The sequence below is a fragment of the Ictalurus punctatus genome, chromosome 13, assembly GCF_001660625.3.
Source record: "Ictalurus punctatus breed USDA103 chromosome 13, Coco_2.0, whole genome shotgun sequence".
Taxonomy (NCBI): Eukaryota; Metazoa; Chordata; class Actinopteri; order Siluriformes; family Ictaluridae; genus Ictalurus; species Ictalurus punctatus.
Genome location: NC_030428.2, coordinates 7,957,501 through 7,985,279, shown reverse-complemented (window position 1 = coordinate 7,985,279; position 27,779 = coordinate 7,957,501). Strand labels below are relative to the sequence as shown.

At 37.1% G+C, this 27,779-nt stretch overlaps 1 protein-coding gene across 1 annotated transcript; it reads right to left on the bottom strand.

Moving 5' to 3' along the window:
* Positions 1–389: 389 nt before the first annotated feature.
* asah2 (N-acylsphingosine amidohydrolase 2) lies at positions 390–15,275 on the bottom strand. Its single transcript, XM_017484099.3, has 21 exons — positions 15,201–15,275; positions 14,805–14,963; positions 14,572–14,675; positions 12,996–13,139; positions 12,734–12,910; positions 12,461–12,588; positions 11,988–12,065; positions 11,735–11,855; positions 10,995–11,120; positions 10,739–10,825; positions 10,558–10,662; positions 10,254–10,335; positions 7,571–7,686; positions 7,406–7,500; positions 7,269–7,308; positions 6,336–6,434; positions 3,621–3,716; positions 3,093–3,245; positions 2,601–2,657; positions 2,418–2,506; positions 390–795 (listed from the first exon to the last, which is right to left on the bottom strand). Exons 2-21 carry the CDS (start codon positions 14,935–14,937, stop codon positions 597–599), a joined length of 2,229 nt encoding a protein of 742 aa, XP_017339588.1. The 5' UTR covers positions 14,938–14,963; positions 15,201–15,275; the 3' UTR covers positions 390–596.
* Between the last annotated feature and the right edge of the window lie 12,504 nt (positions 15,276–27,779).

Here is a 27,779-nt window from a genome sequence, read left to right as displayed (position 1 = left end):
ATATTTCCAAGCTTGCTACCTACTAAAACCTTTGACTATCCCACCTCATCTTTTGTTGGATGAAGAATGTGACATTTTGACAGATACATAGATGCCTAAACAGTGACAGTATTAAAGTGTGTTAAGCACTTAGAACTTATTTTTTATACCTGAATTCCAACGCTATTTGTAAGACATTGTGTTAGGATATTGCAAATCATCTGTCTCAATGACTGACATAAGAACTAAAGGGGAAATCAGAAGAGGGTGACAGGGAGGATTTTCAAATTCAAAACATCATTATGTTTCTAAATGAGAGGGAGAAATGGGATAATTTGTACGCGTCAACTGACCATCAATAAATTATATTCAATTCTGTTTCCATTTCTGTGAATTTATTTATTTTATTAAATTTTTTTTTTTCTGTGGAAATGAATTCAACAATAATTCTGATTTCAGGAATAACCACAAAGAATATAGTTCATACAGTCCAATTACAAATCTCATACACACATACATGGTGATCATGGCAATCATTACAACATAATCATCTTATTAAACACTCTAGGGCAGCAGCTCCACCATGGGTGTCTTACTATGAAGGCACTATTGAGCATTCAAAAGGAATAGAGTGTTTTGGTTACTCTGAATGTATCTGAAGTGCCCTCATATGGAGTGATCACAGGAGTGGGAAAACTGAGCTTTTTGGAGTGTCCAAAGTGACGAATCCTGTAGGTGCCAGTCTCTGCAGAGAGAGGGATATACCATTCCACTGTGGCGTTGCTCTGACCCCCCGTCCCTTTAATCCAGTGAAATCTGAAACGCACACACACATACGCATCATGATCCAATCTCACTGTCATCACTCTTGACCTTTAAACCCGTCTTAACTCTTCATAGAAGCAATTTCAACACTATAACCACAAACAGCCACTTCCGATATAGCATACCATGAAACCTACTAAACCTAAGCACAATAAGGGCAAAAACAGGCCCACATGCTTTAATAATAGCTCAGGTAAGAAAGAGAAACAAGGCATCTGTGGTTACATTTTAACATGAGCATGCTGAATTAGCTCTATTGAGTCCCTGACCCCACATCATACGCTAAGCATATGAACACAAAAGATCAATTTTATGTCTGGTTCCTAAACAAAATGTTCATCACGGTCATCAAAGCAGTGATAACTGGTTATACAACCATTCCAGACAAGCAGCCAAAGATTAATATGACTTTAATCTGACTGTTTTTTTGGATGTGGTTTATAATATTTCTGTGTAGACTGTACTTGAATTTTTCATTTCATGTCACAAGCATAACAGAGGTTCAAATTTTAATTTCAAGCCCATGTCCTTCCATCTAGCACCAGTTTTCAGAGCAATGTTAGAAACAATTTTATGACAACTTCTGATGACAGTTATAACATGGTGTTGTTGAATTTTCAATTTTGATTGGTCAGAAGGTGTTGATTAATTTTCTATAACAGCAGCTTAGACAGGCTGCGAACTGCAAGGCACATCTCAGGTTTATACTGTATTAATGCATGTGTTCTAATAAATTATCGTTTCTATATTAATAATTTACACAGGGACTGGAATGGAAGATGCTCCCCTTAAATGGATTAAAACTGTCCGTGGAATTTTCTGTGAGGAGATGTTTATTTAGCATTTTTGGAAGGAGTCTCCAGTGAACAGTCCAAGGTGAAACTCTAGCTAAGTTTTCCTGCACAGGAAAGTCAGTTTCTTGATAGCATGACAATTTTTAATAGTTTATAATTGCTGTAATATAATTGACAACAGGAAACTGTTCTGCAGATGTTCCAAAACATTAAACCCAACTATAAACTGATTAAAATGTGTGATGTGTTTTTCTTTAATAAATCAAACATGTAATTATTGGCAAATTGCTGTGGCATTAGAGGAATGGAACACTTCAGGACATGGTGTTAATGGAAAATAATCAACACTTGGTTAGTAACAGTAACTCAGAGTATCATGCCATCCTGTCCTTGTTTATTTTCCTATAACAGCACATCCCTTTATGTTTTAGTTATTGCTCACCTTCTGCCATTGGTATGTTTTTCTGGCTTCAGATCTATTTCAGAAACATCATATTTATACTCATGAAACCTCTCACCTACACCTAGTCCAGCTAGCTTATAAACTCATAGAAACAGGTTCCTCAAGCATTCTTTTGATAATCTTTTTTGTGTTCTTTGTTTATTAGTGGTGCAATTATATCTCACAATATAGCCATGACTCAACTTCTCCTTATCACAGAGTACAACTTGTAAGATAACTCAGTCTCAGAGTACACTGTTGGGGAAGTGACCTTATAAGAGGCCAAGGTTAGGCTTTTAATAAAAACAAGTACATTACTAAACAGCACATTATATGATATATGTACATATGGAAAACACTCATTAAAACTCTCCTACCTTGTCTCCCATGACGCATCTGTATGAACAACCTCCCATGTGCTGGTAGTCATGAGAAACTTCTCCACTATGACAAAGGTCTTGTCTCTCTGAAATTAGAAGGATCACGGATTAGGTGCTGTATTGAATGGTAGCAGGTTAACCATGTATAACAAGTGTGGCATTAACTTTCAATTGCCCCACCATGTCTCCAGAGTTTCTGGGGTTTCCAGCAACAAAAGTAACAGATGCAACTTCTCCCTGCACAAATACAACATTAGTCCAGTAATGAAAGCTTAGTCTGTCCAAGTACAGTGCCCTCCACTAAAATTGGCACCCTTGGTAAATATGAGCAAAGAAGTCTGTGAAAAATTCTGTTGGTGAAATTTTTATTGTTTAAATTTTCGATCTTTTGTTTCTAAAAAAAAAAAAAAAAAAAATCACAAAAATACTCTGCTCTCATGGATATCAAACAATTGCAAACAAAACACAGGTTCATACTAAATATATTAGTTAAATATAGGTGTGCAACAATTATTGGTATCCATATGAGAAAAATATATTTGAAGTATATTACCATTGATATTTTACATTTTGTTAGTACACCTGGGTGAATAGAAACAAGAAATTGTTCCAAGGATGCCAATATTAGTGGTGGGCACTGTAGTTAGTGTAACCCGAATCGGTTTGACTCACCACTTTATAAAGAGGATTGACTTGCTCCAGAACCTGACCAAAGGTAGTGTTAGTTGGTGTTTTATCTGTGGGCACGGCTGGTAGCAGTGAGACCAGCTGACTGTCTTTGAAGAAAGGAGGCTCAGGACCTTTCGGTAACTCTCCAGTCTTACCCTGTTACAGAGAAGAGCATTCCATCCCATGGAGTTTAAAGCACAAATCTGAAAATACAGTCGGAATTCATTCATCCTTTTCCTTTTCATAGTGGCAGTGGATCCGGAGCCTATCCCAGGAACACTGAGCATGAGGTGGGAATACAACCTGGATGGAATGCTAGACCAAACTGGAGAACTCTAAGCAAACCCACACGGAGACACGGAGACATGTGAACCTCCAGACCGACATTAACCTGAACTCAGGTCTGAACCCTGTGAGGTGGCTGGGAAGTAGAAATTCTACCTGCTACACAACTGTGAAAATTTCATCACAAAAAAAATCTCTTGGTAGTTACAAAGACTTATTTAATATCTATACTAATAGTGTTCTTGCCTCTGCAATGGCTCTGGCGAGGCCTCTGAAGCGTTGAATGTAGGCTGAGAGAGTGTGAGGCCCATAGATGGTGGAAGCACCTTCATACCGCTGCACCTATGAATGAACATTACCTTAGCCACTAAATTATATACAAAAATATGCATAATGACCAAAAGAGCTTGAAAGAGCTTAAATAAGCATACTTCATTACTATACATTAGTACAGTATTGTTTTAGGGGATTTATACTTTACCTGAGTGTAGATGAACTTATACTTACTCAATAACATTTTCTTTTAAGTACTAACATTTTCCTTCTTTTCAGCTACAAATACAACCAATTGGATTTCTGTGCAGTTTACTGTAACTTTATTTGTAACCATGTATGGGTCCCACAATTAATGATCTTTGCACAAGAACTACTTTCCTGTTAAGCTGAACTGCTCTTCATATATTAAAGCTACTTTTGTCACGGAACGAGACTGGAGGCGGATGCAGGTGCAGGTCACAGTCTTTATTATTTAAACAAGAATCAAAAAGATAAACAAACACAGGGAGCGCGGTCTCTACGGACTATACTCACTCTGGTCCCCTAGCTACGACCGCTAGCATGCTACACATTAACATATACCCGGATACTTGACAAACTTAAACCAACTATAATACTGCGCGATGTGCGCAGTCACACGGGGGGTTTAACTAACAAACCTAATTAACTCAAACCATGGGCACCTGTGGCAAATCAGAGACATAAACTTAACTCAGTGTCCAAGCGGGAAGTGAACGAAAACAAAAGAGTCACGTGACCAGTCAGCGGCCGTACCGCAGTGCCCTCTGCTGGCCGTGGCGTAACAACTTTACTTAAAAGAAAACCTGTTCTTGTGAGGAAATGTGTTCAAATTTGAATCACCAAGCTTGAATGTCATTCAGATTCATATAAAGTAAGAAAAGGTACAAATTTGATCCCCTCCCCTGACCCCAACTTTTTATACAACCCCAATTCCAAAAAAGTTGGGACTGTGTAAAATACATTGATTTGCAACTCTCATAAACCCATATGTTATTCACAATAGAACATAAAAAACATATCAAATGTTTAAACTGAGTAAATGTATCATTTTAAGAAAAAAAAAGGGTAATTTTTTTTATTTGTTGGCCACAACATGTGTCAAAAAAGTAGGGACAGGGGAAACAAAAGGCTGGAATAGTACGTGTTATTAAAAAGAAATGGCTGGAGGTTACTTGGCAACAGGTCAGTAACATGATTGGGTATAAAAAGAGTATCTTAGAGAGGCAGAGTCTTTCAGAAGTAATGATAGGATGGAATCTGGATGGAAGCAGATGTTGCTCTAAAAACTGTACATACCTTTCAGCGTTGATGGTGTCTTTCCAGATGTGCAAGCTGCCCATTCCATAGGCGAATTGTGTTCACAGACAATGAGTTCTGGAGGTATTTCTGAGCCCGTGTAGTGATTTCCATTACAGAATCATGCCTATTTTTAATGCAGTGTCACCTGAGGGGCCGAAGATCACGGGCACAGAGATTTCTCCAGATTCTCAGAATCTTTTTATGATATTATGTACTGTATATGATGAGATATTCATAGTCTTCGCAATTTTATGTTCAGGAACATTATTCTGATATTGTTCCACAGATTGGTGAACCTCTGCCCATCATTATTTCTGAAAGACTCTGCCTCTCTTAGATACTCTGTTTATACCCAATCATGTTACTGACCTGTTGCCAATTAACATAATTAGCTGTAGAATGGTCCTCTAGTTGTAACAGGTCCTCTTTTTAGTAACACTTACTTTTCCAGCCTTTTGTTGCCCCCATCCCAACTTTTTTTGAGACGTTGTGGCCATCAAATTCAGAATTACCTTATTTTTTCCTTAAAATGGTACATTTCCTCAGTTTAAACATTTGATATGTTTTCTATGTTCTTTTGTGAATAACATATGGGTTTGTGAGATTTGCAAATCATTGCATTCTGTTTTTATTTACATTTTACACAGCATCCCAACTTTTTTTTGGAATTGGGGTTGTACAACTTGAGGTACACAAATTAATTTCCAACTGTGATACAATGTCTGAAAATGTCATGACTAATTACAGCTAAAATTCTTTCTTTTTTTTTCTTTTTTTTAAAAAAAAATGTTTTTGAACATTTAAAAATAAAAAGCTACTTCCATTTCTAATTGCACATGACTTTGTTGGATCAATGCCCACAGTCTCAGAGAACTCGATTTCCCAGCACACACTGCAGCCTACAAATATGGCCTCTATGAACTACAACTCCCAAGAACGGACATATGTTACATTCACACACTGAATTTTAATCACACACACCAGAACAATCACATTTCACAGTATATAAGCACTTCAGTTTCAATCACTCATTGCAAAGTAATGCTCAGTGTGCTTATAACTGATTTACCAAGCCATTTGTTCTACATAGTTCATTGTTTTTGCTTTCTGGTTTTGCCCTGTTTGCATGGTTTGCACATCACCAACTATTGCCCGTTTTGGATAATGACCTTGCCTACTGATTTAGAGTTGTTTGCTGCCATGTTTTTAAATAAACTCACTGCATTTGCATCAGTTTATGCCTACCTTATATGACATTGTAACACAATACCTCTATTTTCACAATTTAAAATTTTTGGTCATTTTTGAACCACATTTTTGGTCAATTGTGAGCCAAAATAAGAATAAATGGCTACATGTTGATACCTGGTACTCTTCGTAGGTTGTAATGTAGTGTGTGTAGGTGTTGCAGAGACCAGTAACAACCACTTCTGTGTTGGTGAAAGCTTTTTTTGTTTCCAGTTCCTAAAGGAGATGAATATAAAACATTATTATCCCCATAACCATAAGCACTTTCCAAGTGTTGGACCAAAGTGCTCACTAAATCGATTGATATGATCAGAGAAGCCATAATAAGTATGATACATTAAAAATAATTGAGATGGTTACTACTGACTTGAAGTGTACATTTAGTTAGCAATTTTAGTTTAGTAGGACATTCTGTTATGGTTGTAAGAATTTTTGGTTCTTAGAACATTCAATTTTAGTCATTTTAGTTGTAATAACATTACTACTTATATTTCTGTAATGTCTATAAAGTTTTTGTCTAACTGGTAACATTTTTTATTATTATTATTTTACCCACATTTTCTCCCAATTTGGTTACTTGCCCATTTCCACCAACTAGCTACCTCTCCCCATTACACAACTACCACCAACTGGGAAACATCTTTTCAAACTTCTGCTCATGCTACTTTACAGCACAGCTTAACACACTAAGAGAAAAGCATTAACTGCCCTCTTCTGCATACATGACCTTACAGATTGTCATAATTTGTTAGGGTGTCTTTGATTGACAGCAGAGAGTGTATGCCGTCCCTCCTACACAGAGAGCACAGTCAATTTTGTTTTCTTGGACTCCTGGCCAAAGAAGGCTTTAGTGTGGTCACAATTTGGGCAAATTGGAAATACTCAAACAATATTGTGAGGTAATTCATTACTACAGCAGATGTTTTCAGAACATTGCAGTAACATAATTTCTGAAACATTGCAGCCTTCTTATAATATCTCTAATACCTTGTTAAACATTCTGATTAGATATGATAATGTTTGCTGGGCAGGGTGTGCACATGTTCTCACCTGTTTGACTGCCTGTCTGATCCTTCTTCCTGACATAGTGCTAGAAAAATATGAAGGAGGCAACATCAAACTGTACACTTGACATACTGTTGGTAGTTTAATGCAAATCAAATCTTGGTGTGTCTTTCATGATATACCTCACTTCTCCTGGGACTGCCACTATGGCCACTGATCCAATAGTGATGATCTGTACATCCACTATTTCTGGGTGCCATGGGAGAGGCCATGTCATCTGGAAACAGACTACTTCTCAATGAAGGATATATGGAAAGTGACATTATTTTGTTATAACTTGCTCTTACCTCTCCAGTGCTAAAGAGAACGGGTTTGGGGTTTTGGCAGTCCTGAATTTCTTTGGAAGGTTCACCCAAAAGGGCATCCCTAATACCATCCCAGAATGGATCACCTTCAATTGCCCCTGTACATTGAGATATTAGATACGAAATTAGAATACTATTATACCTATAGAATAATATGAGCAAAATAAAAACAAGTAGTAGCATTTTGAAGGGACAAGACTTCCATGAGCTAATGAGTTCAGTTTGTATAAAGAAAAATCACCTCACCTGTACAAATGGCACCTCTCTACTGAACACCCAATGAATTCTATACACGATTTTAAGGAACTGACTCTAGGAAGGTGGTCAAGTCCCCCCCCCCCCCCATTAGGTGACCAAGTGCCCTCTGTTTCTACAAGCGGTGAACCCCTGCAAAGCCAGCGGACCAGATGGCATCCCAAGCCATGTACTCAAGAAATGTGCACACCAACTAGCAGATGTTTTTTAGATATCTTCAACATGTACCTTGACCAGGCGGTTGTCCCTGCGTGCTTTAAATCCACTTCCATAAGCCCAGTGTCTAAGAAATCTATAGTGTCCTGCGTCAATGATTACTGCCCTGTTGCACTCACCCCTGTGATCATGACTCACCTCAAAGCACTCATCCCACCCACACTGGACCTTCAACAATAAGCATACAGACATAACCGCTCCATTAATGATGCAACTGCATTTACAATTCACCTGGCCCTCTCACACTTGGAAAACAAAAATGTTAGAATGTTGTTCATCGACTTCAGCTCAGCATTCAACACAATCATCCTAGAGATTCTAATTTAAAACTGTCAGTACTTGGACTAAGCACACCAATGTGCAATTGGATACTTGACTTCCTGAGCAACAGACCACAGGTTGTCAAAATCAACACAGAGACATCCCAACCATTACACTGAGCATGGGTGCACCACAGGTCTGTGTACTTGGTCCATTGTTATACACCCTGCTGACTCATGATTGCACAGTAAAACAACAAAGCAATAGCATCATAAAGTTCACAGATGACACCACAGTTGTGGGGCTCATCAGCAACAATGATGAGACAACATACGAGGTTAAACAATTAATGGCCTGATGTGATTCCAACAATCTCTCTGTATTACCATCTTTACCATCTGGTATGGAAACTGCTCAGCATCTGACAGGAAAGCCCTGCAGTGGGTAGTGTAGACGGCACAGCACATCACTGGTACCAACCTTCCTGACATTACGGACATTTACATCACAAGAAGTGTGAGGAAGGCAACCTCCAACAGAAAGGATCCCTCTCACCGTCTCATCCTACAAATGGTTTAAGCCCATCCCATCTAAGACTAAAAAGTATTCAGGACAGAACGTCCAGACTCAGGAACAAGAAGAACAGCTGTTGTAGGAACAGCAATCTACTAGGTTTCTTCTTATGATCTCATTGGCTTAGTGGCTCATCACACTTTTTACTGCTTATCCCACATCAAATGCATAATATATGTGCAGTGATATAAACCAAAGAGAAAAAGCAGGTATCTGTACTGCTCACACTTCATCAGTATCAAAGACAGCACAAATTTTGCAACAATATAGGGTTAAAAATTAGAAACAAAAACTGGAAAAAAGGACTCAAATTATCTAATGCTTTAAAGTTTTGCTGATTCTCATGTCTATACATATAGTTTCCACCAGATATTTAAATGGTAAAGGGACCTCTTTCTGACAGGGGTAATTTCTTTAGAACAGAGATGTCAAAACACTTTCTACCATGGTTACCATATTAGACTACATCCATTATACATTTGAGTTTTGATCTTTATTTCTTGAAAACTCTTGAGGGCACATAAAACTATCTTTGGTATGGGTCTGAAGAGTTTGGTCCATATTTGGATTCTGGCTTTTGGTCTCAAACTTCATTCTCCTTCCTGTAAACTGTTCCTTTACTGCCACAGAGAAGTCTTTTTGTATGTATGTATGTATGCATGATTTTCACATGAAATCTCCTGCAAAGCTTCCAAATTTGTGTTTGTCCTTCTATTCCTTGAAACAAACATTGCAATTTATTTACAATATGAATGCCATTTCCTAATAGCTAGATTGGATACCCTTTCAGTTAATTAGTCATCTGAAATGAAAAGCCTTTATAAAATATAGTTTTGAAAAATTTTGAAGTATAGTTTTGGTTTAGTTAGACTGATTTGGGTCTCAGACTCTCAGGCTTGACAGGATTGATCTGGATATCAACCTTGAGAGGGCTGGTCTTGATATGGGTCTCACACTTTAGGGTCTGATCTGGGACTGGGTCTTGTACTCTCCATCTTGAGAAGATCTTAGTCTAGATCTTGACCATGCAGGGTCTGGTCTGGGTCTTGGTCTAAATCTTGAGGGGACTGAAGTGGTCATGCTGGGACTGGTTTGGGTCTCAGTCTTATTGGGAATCATCTGGGTCTCATTCTAGAGGGTACTGGTACTAGTCTGGGTCTCAGTCTTGAGGGCAATGGTCTTAGTACTGAGGAATCTTATCTGGTTCCTGGCCTTCAGGGCACTGGTCTTGGTCTGGTTCTAGGTTTTGAATGCAGGGGTTTGGGTCTTGGGTGGGTTGATCTTATTCTCATTCAGGAATTCCAGCTCTGCTAAATAAAGCCAATACATGAACTGGTTCATAAAATGGAGATTGATGTACCTTGTGTGAAGTTAAGTTCTCCTCCTCCATCTATTGTTCCTGCAGCAAAGCTGTGGCCAAGTGCAGGCTTACATGTCTTGACCTGGTAGTGGTATACATCAATAAGTTCAAATTTCATGCTAAACTATACCCTATACCCCGAATTGGCTAATATAGTCTGTTATTTACTGCCCTCTTGGTTTATTAAAACATGCTAATTGTTCTGACAAAAAACTCTTAAGACTGAATTTATGGCCAGTACAATTTTTTTTATAAAGAACCAGGTTTAAAGCCAATTAAATTTGGTTACTCAACGGTTACTCACACTGTGGGTGGAGTTAATCTGCACAGTTACGTCTGTCATGTTGACCCACTGATGTGCAGTATGGAGATTGCCATATACCTCCTGCTGAGCACTTCCATAAAGTTCCTGCATATCAGTACACTGTGTTAATGTGGATGATAACCCTTCAAAGTATGAAAAACTATCTATATATTCAGAATACCTTTGCTTTTTTGTAGATACTTTCTCCAATGATCCTGGTGCTTTCAAACATGTCATTACCCGGTCCAAAAGCAACACACATTTTAGTCTGTGAATACAATCAGGAAAAGAGTTGAGACTGAAGCAAGAAAGAATTGACAACCAAGAAACAAACAAGGTTTGTTTTATACTAAACACTAAACTATGTGGTGCATGGATGGAAAAACCATAGGGGTTATCATGGTTTCCTTATACGAGTACATCTAAAGTTAACTCACCCCACCTATGGGACAGGAGCTGTTGAGATAATCACACTTCTCCCCAGTATTCACACAAAATGGTCCATGAGTGTTTGGAGACACATCTCCGCTGTTACTGGTGGGAAATGCTGCAACAAATGGTCCCTAAAGAGTGATGATACAAAGCACTCTGGAAATACTTTCCATTCTGTCTGATAGTAGTTTCATATTGTTATATGTTATACACATTTAAATTGTGAGCTGTAGGATTAGTCAGGTCAAGTGAACTGGTTTTTATTGACATTCCTCTATGTAGCTAATATACATCAGAACGAACTGTCGTTTCTACAGCACCATGGTGCAATACAGAACAGTACACAAGTACTGTTATAAATTATATATACTATATAAATTGCATTACACAACAGTGTGAGACAAGTGCAGGACAATGAATACACAGAACAGAACTGCAGATACACATGACAGTGAATACACAGAACACAAAATACACAGAACATGGGCTGTAAATTGTAAAGTATTTTTTAGTGTAGCATCAGTAAATATAGCAGCAGTATCGTCAGCAAAAATGAGTTCCATAATAAAAGTGACTGATGCATCTCTGTAAGGTGCAGGTGTGCAATGTTTATGAGTAATACTGGGTTATGTGTTAGGACTAGCTCAGGTGAGCACTGGGAAGCTAACGGGTGTTGAATTATCCTATTTGCCTCAGGGAAGAATTAAACTTAATAAATATTCTATAAAGAAATGAGACCTCTCACCTCACCAGGAAAGGAGCCAATGTTCTTTTCCTGTTCAAACAGATAGGAGGCGTAGCCAAGATTGTCTGAGCTCACCATGTGATTGGTGTAATTCATACTGACTGGATGAACGGCAAACCAGCTGAGAGGAATCCAAAGTAATGTAGTATACATTTATTTAAGCATTGTAATTTGAGATCCCAACATATAAATACAAAATTTGAATTTGTGTTTCAAATGTTAGTTTGTATGAAATACTAGTTTGAAGCCATACCTGAATATTCCCAATCCATCTCCATCCAGATCTGTGAACTTTAGGCTTACAATCTGCTCATCTGTATTGGTTTTGTACCTGTAGATACAATCCTAACCAATTAATCACCCATAGTTGCACCTTATACATGCTACAACTCAACAGACATTTGTATCTATGCAGCCAATAATAAATTAGCCAACTAAGAGTTAGGAATAAAACAAGATGGGCCATCACAATGGGCTACATCACATCATATATTGTTTTCCTATAAAAGCATGTCCTGAAGTCTTTAATTCCTCTTATACAACATCATTTTGCCAATGATGAAGTTTTTATTTTCTTAATAAATGAAAGAAATGTTGTACATTTATCAATTTATAAATAGATTTAATGTCGTGGAATGACTGAGAATCAAGTTTCTTATTGATCACTTGCACAATAGTTTATAATAGCTTATATTTATATAAATACATACATATTAAACATAATACCCTTTTCTTTCCTCCTCAGGGTTGTTCAAGTATGAGTGTGGACTCCTGTTGTAGTTACTGTCCATAACATTTCCTTTGTTCAAAAAGATTCTCCCGGGCTTCATGCTTTTATGCGCCTCATCAATGCTCTGTTGAAGCAGATCATGAACATTGGATAAACCTTATACAGTCAGTACATATTACAATTCATGATGATAATGAGGAAAATTGTACTTGTTAAACAGTCTGTACAGCAGACAAGGACAGAAGCATAGTGATGAAGTTATAACACACCTTCACAATTCCATTCACAAGAGCTTGGATAGATGGCTTGATGTAGCCTTTACTGGTGATCATAAAGAGGGTGTATTGGAAATACCCAGCTGGACCAGAGTGTGTGTGTGTGCCACTCAGAACTACATTGTCTTGCCTGTAGAGCGTCCCATATTTCACCTCGAGTGCCTTGAGCACCTACAAGAGCCCCGTCAGTGTGAGATATGAACCAGCCAGAGTTATAATTCAGCATTGGAGATTTTTCTTTGTATTTTTGAATTACCTCTAGTCTCAGTCTTTGTGAGACCATGCCTATGTCAGCACTCACAAACACCACTCTCGTACTGCCATCATCCACAATGAAGGCCCTGCTGAACAAGCGAGTATGGATTCCTCCTGCAGTCTGATCAGGGTTGGCATAGCCCATCTTTAAAAAACAAAACAAAAACAAAACAAAACAAAACAAAACAAAAAAAAAACAGTCCTGTGAGTTTGGACAAACTTTTTTAATTAGAAAACCATTCTAGAACACCATTCTATTCTGCTGTATGTATCTTTCATTGTATCTTTCATGATTTTAGACAATCATATTTTGTATTATCATAATGATAAATTTGGAAGAAAAAAAGTTTTCAGAAGGGCGGCATCTGATATCATGCTTTAAAAAATATATAAATAATAATAATAATAAAAAAAATCTCATAAAAAATCAGGCCGCAGGTCAACATTGTTGCTAGATTTGACTGCCTTTAGCAACTTTATTTCAAAGAAGAGCCCACACTGGTAGGTAATAAAGTACTATAACCCTGCCACCAGTAAACTACTGTAATATTTACACATTTTTTTGTTGTTGTTTGTTTGTTTTTTTTACAGTGAATCTAGCAACTTTTTGAGCAAATACAAAGGACTGACCTGCACTCAAAATGGCTGTCCAGCTCATCACAGCTGCTGTTAAAAAATCTGTCAGTCAGTGAGTGTGTTCCTGTGTGTATGTGTAATAGATACATTATATGTCTATACCTTATGCTATAATAGTTACCTTACCTAATGTTTTATCTATTCAATATCGTGACCAGACTCCACTGCTTCTCGGCTAAGTTTAAAGTAATAAAAGTGAGTTATTCCATCCATAATTGTTTCCTTTGTATGTGTTACCAAACTACTCACTATCACTTCTATATTTTGTCTGCATTCTTGACAGAAATTGTAGTAATTGTAGTTTGATTCAAATTTATAAATACATAAATAGTTTGTGGTGCCATGACCAAAGACGACTTCTTTCTATATGAAATGCTGTCTATTATTTTCTGTTCAGATAAAACTCCATTCTATTCTAAGTGTTTGGAGTAAGGAGTATGTGATATCCTACTTTTTTCTTTTAAGAGTCAAGTCAAATCACACAAGCAGCCAAAAAAAAAAAAAAAAGCAAACAGTTTCCTCATTTATACTAATATTTATTAAATGTTTATTACTCAATAAATTTAATCTAGATAGTATGATAAGCTAGTCAGTTAGGCAATATTAAAAGTAGCACTGGTATGAGTATTGTTATGTAAGTGTGTGTGTGTCACACTTTTTTCTTGAAAAAAAATTGTGAAAGTACCCTCACATTGTAGCTGTGAGTTCCAGTCAGCAAAAAAGGTGTTCAAGCTCACCCTTTTTCTTGAAAAATAAAAACAAAAATAAATTGTGAAAGCACCCATACAATGTAGCTCTGGTTTCCTGCTTGTCTAATAAATGTATTAACCTTTGTCCCAGTTCAACACAAAATGCAACACTAACTCTTAGACTAAACTCACTCTTAGGAAAGATTATGGAAGTGGATTATTAATGGAAAATTAAAAATAAGCCTTGCTCACCAGAGGCACATCTGCAACTGGTCCAGTACAGTCTGCTCGACCCACTCCAATCAGATATAGGTTTTTTCCAATATTTACAGGGGCAGTGGGATCTACTGTAACCTCTGTGAAAGATATTCAAATTAATTCGATGCAGTCATACATGCTTCAAAAAATGTAAGCTTTTCTCTAAAGCTTTCAAATATTGCATTTTAATATTAATATTATTAATGCAGTAAGGAATTATAACTCACGAAGCTCTTGGGCGTTAATATAAATAGCTAATATGGTAATAAGTCCCACTGCAATTCCAGTCATCAAAACGAACAGAACTATGAGTAAAACCTCTAAACTGGTGAGGTTACAGCATGCAGATTTATGAGCCATGCTTCTGCCCTGGATGTAGACAGAACCTACTCCGGTGGGAACACACCATAAACACAATTAATGACTAATAACTAATGAACACAAAATGAAAATAAACTCTATGTAGCAAACAGCAACTTATGGCTCAGATACTTAATACCTTTAACAATAATAACAATAATAAATATTTGTAAAATAATATAGAGAAATACAGAGATCTTTGAGTAACTATTACATTATATATGGGGAAAAAAATGCAAGTTGCACAGATGTTAATGACTTACAGTGAGAGAGCAGGCTCTGCAGACAAATTAATATCACTGATGTGAAATACAAATGGCTCTTGCCCTGATAGAGCAAAGATCTTATGCTCTCCTGGGGCAAAGGTAGCTTGGAAACACTATTTTATAGCCATTATTCAATACCTTTTGGGTGTACACCACCCAAAAGGTATTGAATAATGTTTCTTGTGCTTATCTTAGACTGCAACTATAAGATATTAGTTAGCTCGTATTAGTTTGTACAACTACACAACAAAACTAATACATTGTGATAATTATATTCATAATTAATAAAGAATAAGAGAAATCAGTGGACTCTGTGATAGAGAAAGTATTTTCATTTTTATAGCTACTAGTAGATGTTATTGATAAGATGATAAAACAGGGAGAGGAATATGTTTGTCTACATGTCTACAGTTGACAGTTGCTTTCTGGTATCAGAAAAGCAACTCTCTCATTTTATAAGTTGCTTTGGATAAAAGCGTCTGCCAAATGAATAAATGTAAATGTAAAATATATTGCCATTGCTTGATGATATGATGAAGGATGTTAAAACCCAAACTGCAGAGGGAAATTTTGCATTTTGGTATTGGACTGGTCTAATTGGTCATTGGTGTAGTGCTTGGATTAGTTTCAAATAGCCATTGAAATGTTTTTTTATCATGTACAAAATGCTCAACATTTTTCTATAGACTTTATTAGTTATAAATATAGGACATAAAAGCAGAAAGCAAAGAACAAAAGCAATATCTACTCAGAATTATAGCTGTTATGGATAAGCCACAGCTTCTGAACATCTTCTGTCATTCAGTTTAAGCAACAGTGAGCAAGATTCTTGGGCTGTTGCTCTACACATTTCTGCAGCATTTCACTGATTTCACAGATTTTTTTCACTTCTAAGTGAGCTTTCAGAGGCTCACCGCTTTTCTCAAGACTCATTTCTGAGACAGACTAAATCCATTACTGAAACATATTCTTGGTAGTATGCATACAATAGCTTCTTTGAACATCCATCCAGGAAAAGTGTTTTATTGACCCATCTGGAGTGCCCCTGCATATAGGGAGGATGGAGGAGTGAGTAAAAAAAAAAAGCTTTTTGAAGTTTATGAAGTGCCGAGTCCTGTAGGTGCAGTAATCCAGTCAAGTGTGAACAACATGTACACAAAAATACACACAGAGTTCTGTGTACTGCGTAAACATGACTCGTGCACTGTGTAAACATGACTCGTGCACTGGTACTGTTCATAGCATATTATTTGAGACAGATTATGTTGGTGAATCACAATATATACAATTTTATGGAGAGGATATATGTTACTCTTGGCTTTGTAGGATCATTTCTTTGTTTTCTATGTTTACTGTTAGTGAAAACTAGGTTCTGGTTTATGTTCTGCCTTATCACTGACTGCACCTTCATAGATAACTTGAAGAGTGCACAGCAAGCACCCTGCATTGAACTATGACTGCCTTTTCCATTAAATTACTGCTATGCCATAAATATGCCTGAACAGGCCATTACAAATCAGCATCCAATCAATATGCTGATGTACATGTGTATAAATAACTCATCTCTATGAACGACCTGTCATTATACTGGTGGTGTGAAACTTCACTGTGATGAAGTTTGTCTCTCTGATTTCAGAATTATTACAGATCAAGAGTTATGTTCCTGGAATTTACACAGCATTAACCAGGTCTCCTCATCAAAAGTGACTGATACAGCCTCTTGCAATACAAACACAACCAATCCAGTAACATTAGACCAGTAATGAGCTATGTTACTTAGCCTGTTTTAAAAATCAGGAGGTGCTTATATACACACTTAGAAAAACAGGAGATAAGGAATGATTCTAGATTACAATGGTTAGTAAGATTTGGTTAGTAATATTTCTAAGTAAAGGTTCCAGATTTCAAAAGAGGCTCGCCTTTGAATTCAATTACAATATCCGAAGATCAAACTACATAAAATTCCTTGCTTACAATGGTCTGAATAACATGATCGAATAGCAACAATACCTTGTAATTCTTAACAATGAATGATTAGTTAATTACTAAAAAGAAGATTAAAGACTTTGGGCCTCATTTACCAATTTTTTAGTAAAGTTGTTTGTAATTGTTTGTGTAAGCCAAACTGAACTAAACGTTTCTGCTGGATTTACAAAAGTTTCATAAACATTATTTAATTTTATAAAGGTTATTTTGACTCATTTCTATGCCAATAAAAATGTATGTAATCTAAAATGTGCAAGCTTGCAAGTTGGATGGTTTACTTCTGCTTTAGGATTATAGATAAATGGTGCTTTCATACTAGGTGTTTTTTGTTTTGCTCATATGAAGAAAAAGTAGCTAGTATCACCTAAATAACTAACCTAGCTTGCTCTCTAGATTAGAGTTCTAATTATCAGTAATAAAGATTAAATAAATATTGGCTTAGCACTGGTTATGAGGAGAGTGTTTGCCTTCACTGTAGCTTTGGAGGCAGAAAATCGTAAGAATTGCTCTCCTTGTGTGTGTCTATTTGTGTGAACACAATTCAGCAGTAAGCCAAACTCCATTCAAATAAAGACTAAACTGAGGGTATTGTTTTCCTGGCTATATATATTGTATTATTATTTTTCTGCTTAGAAAATAAGGCAAACTCTGTTAAATAGTTTGTTATACATGACCTCTTCACAGATGTCAGACAGGGCGTGTTCTGTTCATTGAGTTAAGTATTTTTACAGGGTTTTCTTTCCTGGGACTTCTATTTTGAAACTAAGCTCACTGAACAAGAGAGAGGCCACCTTGGTTCATTTTGCACAGCTTTCTCAAGCATTAAGCATCATGTGAATGTTGCTCCACTTTCTTTCTGCAATGTTCATGCCTTCGAAAGCATTGTCTGAAGTAATTGATATAAAATGTATAAATTTGGAACACATGCTTTATTTTGTGGGTTATACTGGTAATATTTGACTGTCTTCAGTGTTATTTTGTATGCTAATTGTTCAACTCGTAACTCTGCTCCTTCAGCTTTAAAAATTATTTGCATACATTTATATTTATTTACTAAAAGCCTTTATTTGTGTATTATTTTTTGATAGTTTCACTCTCATTCAATGGACTCTGGAGTAAATATAGGAGTTTTTGGATAACTATATCCTGGCTCTAGTCTTTATTTGAATGGAGTTTGGCGTGCTGCTGAATTGTGTTCACACAAATAGACCCACACAAGGAGAGCAGTACAGTGAAAAGACAAACTCAGCAAGCTGAACATCCTGGCATAAGTATATAACAGCAAGTAGCAAGTATTAGGGCTGAAAAGCATCCAAAAGTCAAAAATACAGAAAATACAGAGCAAAAGCAACAGAAAGTTTGACACAATCTCTCAAAGTTTAAGTTCTATAAGAACTTCGAGATCCTCAAGATCTTCAGTTGGTGTTACTTCAGCACATGGAAGAGCTAAGGTGGAGGCTGCATGAGCATGTGCTATGTTTGCAGAGAGAGAAATTGCAAAGCCAGACTAGAGGCTAACTTGGAAGCCCTGCATCTTGAAAAAGAGGCTGCAGCTGCTTGTGTAGAAGCAGATATATTAGAAGCAGCAGCAGAGTATGAGGGTGAGGAGCTGTATGACAAAAAAAGTCACTCTTCATCAGCACAAAGCGCAGTTTGTGATTATGTCAGGGACCAAGCCACATACCTCAGCGAGCAGGCTGACTTAGCCACTGATCCATGACAGGACCACAAATTCAAACCAGGCCAAGTCACAGATGTGAACCGATTTACCTCCCAAACTGAACAGTCCAGGCGAATGGGAACCAGTATATTGTGCTTGATGCAAGTTCACCACCAAGACAGTCAAAAATATAAAATGCAAAACTCCCTAGAGCCAATAGAAAGACTAGTTAGCAGTGAATGGCAGCAAGAACCCAAGTTCAGTGATGTAGCAAGTTCTTTGGCACAATGCTCAGACACTTCAGGCATGATGGGCCTGGTAAAATATCTTGCACATCGAGAGTTAGTGAGTAATGGCTTGATACATTTTGATGACTGCCCTGACTGTTATAGAGCCTGGAGGTCCTCTTTTATTAACACAATCAAAGACTTGGGTCTTACTGCTGATGAGAAGCTAGACCTGTTGTCAAAGTGGCTCGGCAAAGAATCTTCAGAACATGTGAACAGTTCATACAGTATAAGAAATGCAGACGTAGCCTTAAAAATTGTCTGGAATAGACTTGATGAATGTTACAACTCCCCTGAAGTTATTGAAAATGTGCTATTTAAGAAGTTAGACACTTTTCCCCAGGATTTCAAGCAAAGACAACCTCAGACTAAGGGAGCTCAGAGATCTTTTAATGGAGCTGATCTCAGCCAAAGAAGAGGGTTACCTACCAGGCTTAGCCTATTTAGACACTACCTGTGGCATCAGGCCTATAGTTGAAAAACTGCCTTACACCTTACAAGAGAAATGGATTTCTCAGGGCTCAAAGTTCAAATAAGAGTTTGGGGTTTCTTACCCTCGTTCTTTACTCAATTCATTTGCAGTCATGCCAAAACAGAAGTTGCTGTCCACACTATGAAGGACTCCCTCCAAAATTTCAAGACACCAGTGTCAGTGCACAAAACTGAAATCTCTCATGGTACATTTCAAGACAAAATACCTTCTAAAGATGATCCAGCTAAATATTGTCCCATACATAATAAACCCCACTCTTCAAGAAAATGCGGAGGCTTTAGGTTAAAGACCATTTAATCTTTAATCTTAGACCATTGATGAACAAATTTTCAATGAACAATTGTGACTGCTTTCACCTGTACCTGAACCTTTCACCTGAACAGTGATTGCTTTCACCTGTACTGCGATGGTAGATGTTAGCTCCGCGATAAAAGTGGTGCGGAGATTTTCCAGGTCAAACGGAAGCTTGTCGCCATGACTCGTCATTCTCGGCGAAGATTTAGGTTTCCGTAGTCTTTCAGAAGCCATAAGTCCTTTCTGGTTATAATTGTAAACCGAGTAATTGAGAAAAGAACGCACCAAATAGTCTTAGAAAAGATTCAGGTTGCCTGAAAAGCACAATTAAAAGATAAAATGCTCGGGAGCTCACTCAACATGTGCCATCTCACTTACATGCTCAGCCGGAAGTCCTGCAAGGTTATTCTAAAGTGTTACGAGTGTATCAGTGACAGGCACAACTCAACTCTGCATCCTGGTCCATCTTCATAGGCACACAAAACCATAAATCCTCAATTACAGCATGGCAGGGAGGATGTAGAAGAAATTTTAACAACACAAAATGTTAGCTCCCTGTGTACTGAAGTTTGTGGTAGTGGCCTTTCCATGAAATCTTGCTCCAAGATCTATCTTGTTAAAGTGTTTCCTGAGGGACATCCAGAGAATGCAGTTAAGATGTATGCCATGCTTGATAATCAGAGTCACAGGTCTCTAGCCAGGTAAAAAATAAATAAATAAAAAAAATTTTTTTCACATAAATAAAAAAAAATTATTGGAAAACAAAACTTCTAAAATAAAGAAGCATTTTAGCGATCTTACAGATTACATTTCTTTTACACATACATATACAAAGAAAACAATCACAGAATTAGAGATGGAAAAAAAACACATCCCAATCTATCCCAAACCAGACATGTTTACAATGAATTGAGAAGGTATAATGAAGAAATGTTAATACATTACATTACCAAAATGATGCATTAGTCCATAGGGCTTCCGTCAAGATAACAGATAAAAGGGTGCCAGATTTTGTCAAACTGATCAAATTTACCCTTCCAACGGTATCTAATTCGTTCCAAGTGTAAAGTAGAAATCAACTCTCCAAGCCATAACTTGACCATAGGAGCCTCCTTTTTCTTCCAGAACAACAGTAGTAACTTCTTGGCCATAATGAATCTGTGTAGCAATTTGTGTTATGTTCCTGATAATGGATGTGTATGATCAGAAAGTCCCAGAATGATGTTGTATTTGCACCAGAAATATTTCAGAAAGCACAACATTTTTTATATAATTCAGATTTTCTAATTTACACAACTGCTTCACAAGTAATTTATGTGGCTTTTCACCGAATTCAAAAATTTTTTAACAAAAAGGAATGTTAGATTTGTATTTGTATTATTATTATTGTTCAAAATGGTCCTTACATGTGTGTTTCCTGGATGACCATTCCCTGATTTCATGACAGTTTTACACATTTAAAAAATCATGCTTTACCAGGCAATTTTCCTCTTCGTTCTTGCCAACGTACACTATGAGGCTGCGAATAATAGAGTCACGTCTAATTTCAATGCTTTGGCTCTGTGAACAAATTAATATTATCAATACTTAACCATCATTCATGCACAACAAACTGTCAGGTGAGAATACAAACAATGAATGTATTGCCCAGAACAAGAGCCATCTCAGGGCTCTATGGTAACAATTTTCTTAGGCGCACTTGTGAATCAAGGACCAGAACTATCCGTTTGTAAGATGTACTTTTACTTTTTATTTGGAGAATTGAATCTGTTCTTGACTTATCTAGGATAATGTCGTTCCACTGTCCAGCAGTCACAGGAAAAGTAACACTAAAACTTTAGCTTCTTTGGACGGCCTCTCAAACTGCATTTTTTATCAACCCAGTGAGTTTGGTATTTGGTTATATTTGGTTATTGTAGATTGGATGCTGAAAAATATAATTTGACCCTTGCCTGCCTTTACTTTGATTTCTGCCTGATCCTTTTGACGTCTTATTGTTTGATTAAACTGCCATACCTGCACTTGCTTCTGTCTCAGCCTCCATTACGTGACACACAGACACACACCAGAATATATATTATTAATTTTAGGACTGCAGTTGAATTCAGTGCTTTTTTGCATCCATAAAAAGTAATAGATGAATACTTATATATATATATATATATATATATATATATATATATATATACACACATATACACACACAATGAGGGAAAAAAGTATTTGATCCCCTGCTGATTTTGTACGTTTGCCCACTGACAAAGAAATGATCAGTCTATAATTTTAATGGTAGTTGTATTTGAACAGTGAGAGACAGAATAACAACAAAAAAAATCCAGAAAAACGCACATCAAAAATTTTAGAAATTAATTTGCATTTTAATGAGGGAAAAAAGTATTTGACCCCCTCTCAATCAGAAAGATTTCTGGCTCCCAGGTGTCTTTTATACAGGTAACGAGCTGAGATTAGGAGCGCACTCTTAAAGGGAGTGCTCCTAATATCAGTTTGTTAACTGTATAAAAGACACCTGTCCACAGAAGCAATCAATCAATCAGATTCCAAACTCTCCACCATGGCCAAGAGCAAAGAGCTCTCCAAGGATGTCAGGGACAGGATTGTAGACCTACACAAGTCTGGAATGGGCTACAAGACCATTGCCAAGCAGCTTGGTGAGAAGGGGACAACAGTTGGTGCGATTATTCGCAAATGGAAGAAGCACAAAAGAACTGTCAATCTCCCTCGGCCTGGGGCTCCATGCAAGATCTCACCTCGTGGAGTTGCATTGATCATGAGAACAGTGAGGAATCAGCCCAGAACTACGCGGTAGGATCTTGTCAATGATCTCAAGGCAGCTGGGACCATAGTCACCAAGAAAACAATTGGTAACACACTACGCTGTGAAGGACTGAAATCCTGCAGCACGCGCAAGGTCCGCTGCTCAAGAAAGCACATATACATGCCCGTCTGAAGTTTGCCACTGAACATCTGAATGATTCAGAGGACAACTGGGTGAAAGTGTTGTGGTCAGATGAGACCAAAATGGAGCTCTTTGGCATCAACTCCACTCGCCGTGTTTGGAGGAGGAGGAATGCTGCCTATGACCCCTGGAACACCATCCCCACCGTCAAACATGGAGGTGGAAACATTATGCTTTGGGGTTTTTTTTCTGCTAAGGGGACAGGACAACTTCACCGCATCAAAGGGACAATGGACGGGGCCATGTACCGTCAAATCTTGGGTGAAAACCTCCTTCCCTCAGACAGGGCATTGAAAATGGGTCGTGGATGGATATTCCAGCATGACAATGACCCAAAACACACGGCCAAGGCAACAAAGGAGTGGCTCAAGAAGAAGCACATTAAGGTCCTGGAGTGGCCTAGCCAGTCTCCAGACCTAAATCCCATAGAAAATCTGTGGAGAGAGCTGAAGGTTCGAGTTGCCAAACGTCAGCCTTGAAACCTTAATGATTTGGAGAAGATCTGCATAGAGGAGTGGGACAAAATCCCTCCTGAGATGTGTGCAAACCTGGTGGCCAACTACAAGAAACGTCTGACCTCTGTGATTGCCAACAAGGGTTTTTAAACCAAGTACTAAGTCATGTTTTGCAGAGGGGGTCAAATACTTATTTCCCTCATTAAAATGCAAATCAATTTATAACATTTTTGACGTGCGTTTTTCTGGATTTTTTTGTTGTTATTCTGTCTCTCACTGTTCAAATACAACTACCATTAAAATTATAGAATGATCATTTCTTTGTCAGTGGGCAAACGTACAAAATCAGCAGGGGATCAAATACTTTTTTCCCTCACTGTATATATATATATATATATATATATATATATATATATATATATATATATATATATATATATATATATATATATATATATATATATATATATAAAATTATATTTAGTATTTATATAATATAAAAATATAAGTATTTATGCATTACTTTTCATGGATGCACAAAAAGCACTGAATTAAACTACAGTCCTAAATTAATAATAAAAACTCACTTTCACTGCACCTTATGGTTTCTGTTACTCACTGCTTTTAGGCATATTGTTTTACTTTTGATCATAGTGTTTTAATTAGACATTACAGATCTTACTTGCGCTCCCTCGTTACTAACATATCTCCTCCGTTATAATAAATGACAGAACTTACACTGCAAGCACACAAATACAGCATATAAGGACAATAAACTTGAATTAAACTAAACCTTTTAAACAACTTGCACCAGTTTCCCCAAGCCCTTGCAGACAGTGGAGCATTTTGGATATAAACATAAGTTTGTGTTTGTGCATCACTGTCATGCTTCAGTGCTACACAAATCCCACTTTATAAAGGTTGATCTTCTTCAGGGTGTTTAATATAAAATGCTCTCCTGCCTTAGAGGACTTGTAGGCTGCACACTTTCTTTCTCAGTCACTTGACGATTACGCCCCCATCTGATGGTGACTGAGGTCATGTTGGGAATAAAAAGTAACATTGACAAACAGTAAACTGAAGAAAGTCATTGTTGGTGACTCTGGGTGTCTGCTAAAGCTAGCGGCATCACATTACGTGCATGTGATATGCATGGTTGACTAGGAAGCAGCTTATACTTCCGGTTGAAAAACTAATATGTTCCATTTGAGACGATACTACTTTTCTAGAATTCATACACTAGACCAGTGGTTCTCAACCTTTTGTGAGCTCTGGACCCCTAGCATATTTCGAACAATCCACAAGGACCCCCCTCACTCCACAACAATTATAGGCTATATATTTAACAGTCATTTCTATACATATTACTTTATTTTATTAATATTTAACATTAATTATATTGACCTTGGACATTCAAAATTTAATGAAAACATTCCAAGATTAATTTTTTTTTTTTACAATTTATTGTTGGTGTGACAATTAATTTAACGCTCTGAATCATCTTTTGTTTATTTTGTCCATCAGTGCAACACTTGAACTTGTCTACCACTCATAGGTTTTTGCAAATTATCATTCCCTTTGTAAATAAATTTCAAATAAATCCATCAATGGATGATTGTCAGCTCAGCTAATATGATTTGTGAATGCACGCGAATAACCAAATTGATTAATTTTAAAACATCTCATTTGAATGTTTTGTTACATTTAGCTATAAATTTAAACATTAAGACTTTCCTACGGACCCCCCCCCCCCCCTTTTTTTTTTGCATTGTGTGACTTCATCCAATTGATGCTTTAAAAAAATTTAATGAGAAATCCATAATATTTTAGATTACACATTGTGTCCCCAGGGTTTCACTCAGTCCTGTTGCCCTAACATATTTCCCCACTCTGAAAACATGGAACATTTCACAAGACACATTTTCAACAGGAAGTGGCAACATCTGGATATTCTAAAAGCAATGGGAAGACCAAATGTAAATCCTCTCATTTTCTTTTCTGTATATATTTGATGATATTGCAACTGTCTGAGAAGGTCAATCTCAACATACTGCCCTGATATCTAAATTATTTGTTAGATGTTATTGGTTTATTTTAAAATTTTTGGTAAATCACTAGAATTTGCTCAGTATCCTCATGCTATTAGCATGTATGCCATGTGGCTATATTTCATGTATTTGCTAATTCTATGCTAAAAACTCAGTCCTGTTACCTTCAGTCCTGTTACTCATATAAACCATAACAGTAACAGTAACCGGAGTGAGTAGCATCCTCTGGTGTATTAATTTAATAGTGTGAATATTATTTATGTAATACGATTTACTTGCTTTTTAAGTTTTACAGTTTTACAATGTGAATACCATGCTTACAGGGAGCCAATCCACCATTAAGTGCTGTAGAAAAGCAGTGACTCTATCGTGCCCGACACAATGCAGACCCAGAGAGGAGACAGAAATATTTAGAGCAGGAATGTGAAAAATACAGGACCTGGAGTCAGACAGGAAGAAACTAATAAATGACCTCAGTTAGAGAGAAAAGAGCAAACGTCCCAGAAAATGAAGGGAGAATTACCATAGGATCAAGGACAGGAATTAAGCTCTCCAACACCTCATCACCCCTCCACACAGTCCCCAGTTATCACCAGAGCAAGCTGTACATCCACAGCCAAGCACAGACACAAAACTCAAGTTGTTTTTTTTGTCAGCAAGGAAGCAGTTGATAAATCTGTTTCAGAGATGCCCAATGATGTGCCACCAGTTCCGTCCATTATGAGCATCCATGAGGTAGTGTCCCTAGCCCATGGAGAACTGATATACAGGGACATCAGCTGCTTGTGCACGACAAGACAAAATCTGAACTGTGGGTGCTTTAATGCAAATCATTTCAAGTTCAGCAGTCAGCAGACAGCTCCCATGTCTCCCACAGTGACAGAAGTTCAGTGGCAAAGTGAGCAGACAGCTTCCATGTCTCCCACAGTGACAGAAGTTCAGTGGCAATGTCTTGAAGTTGTTGGAAAATGGTGTGTGCTGAAATACGATGGTGATCTGTACCCTGGTGTCATCAAAGATACATGTAAAACACATGATGAGGTTCATTGTATGCAAAAGGTTGGGGTCAGCAGGTTTTTCTGGCCAGCCCCCGAAGACATCCTTTGGTACTTGTTTGAGGACATTGTGTGTCATCCCACCCCTGAGGCCAGTTACAGGTCGTCATATGGAAATTGAAAGAGAAGTATGGGCCAAACTAGAGAATGATTTTAGAAAGGGTCAGGCAAGTTTGTGCAAGTTTGAATGCAATTCTAGCTAAAACACTGTTGTATATAGTTACTGCAACTGAATATTTTTTTGTTTTATAGATGAAGATGGAGAGAACCCAGGAGCCAGAAGCACCCACATGCCATGCTGACATCGAAGGAGATACACCCACCACGCTCTCTCTCTCTCTCATTTTTATCTGTTTCTCTTTCTTTCTCTTTCCATCTTCTTCGCTGTGACGAACTACCGACACATAGCACATTCCTTCAAGAATCTCTCTCACACACACACAAGCTATGCACACTCACGGACACACACACACACACACACACACACACACACACACACACACACACACACACACACACCGGATAGACATTTCTGTTAATCAGCATTCCTATTATTAAATAGTTTTTCTCTCTAAAAAAAATAAAATAAAGGTAAACCACTGCTTTTCTCAATTGTATGTCCATCATTTATCCAATAGTTTAATTACTTACATAATAAAAAAAATTATTAACTTGAGGTTTGGGTCATCTTTAAAATGAAAAAGTGGCTTTGCATTCAAAACAAAATACACCTTGTGTGCATATATAGTGATTTTTAGTGACAAATATCAATTATTTAAACATGCAACCAACCAATTCTTTAAAATAAACACTTTTGTGAGAGGAAAACAAAGGAATTAGTTGATATTGCTTTTAAACAGGTTTTTAAAAAAAAAAAAAAAAAAAAAAAAAAAAAAAAAAAAAAAAACACCGGATTTTTGGTAATAGGACTGAGAATGCATCCATCTCCCACTTTGAGAAAATGCATCCATCTCCCACTTTGAAACCTTGTAAAAAATGAAATAAAGTTACCTGAGATTGACCAATATACATTTTGAACAGTGAAATGTGTGTTATTAGATTCAGTGTTTAAAGAAGATAAAAATGAAGTTTACATTTTGAGTTACACCAAGCAAATATCACCCATTCAGTGGAAAGGCTCAGTTCCATGTCTTAAAAAAAAAAAAAAAAAACACCCAGAAGAAACAAGTGCAATATATTTTTGGAATATGAAGAAGAAATTCCTGGGAACACCACTGTGAGGAGAAATATGAGGGTAAGTGATGTTGTAAGCCAGTTATTACCCATTTCCCGTATTAAGAGAATAGTGAAAAGAACATAT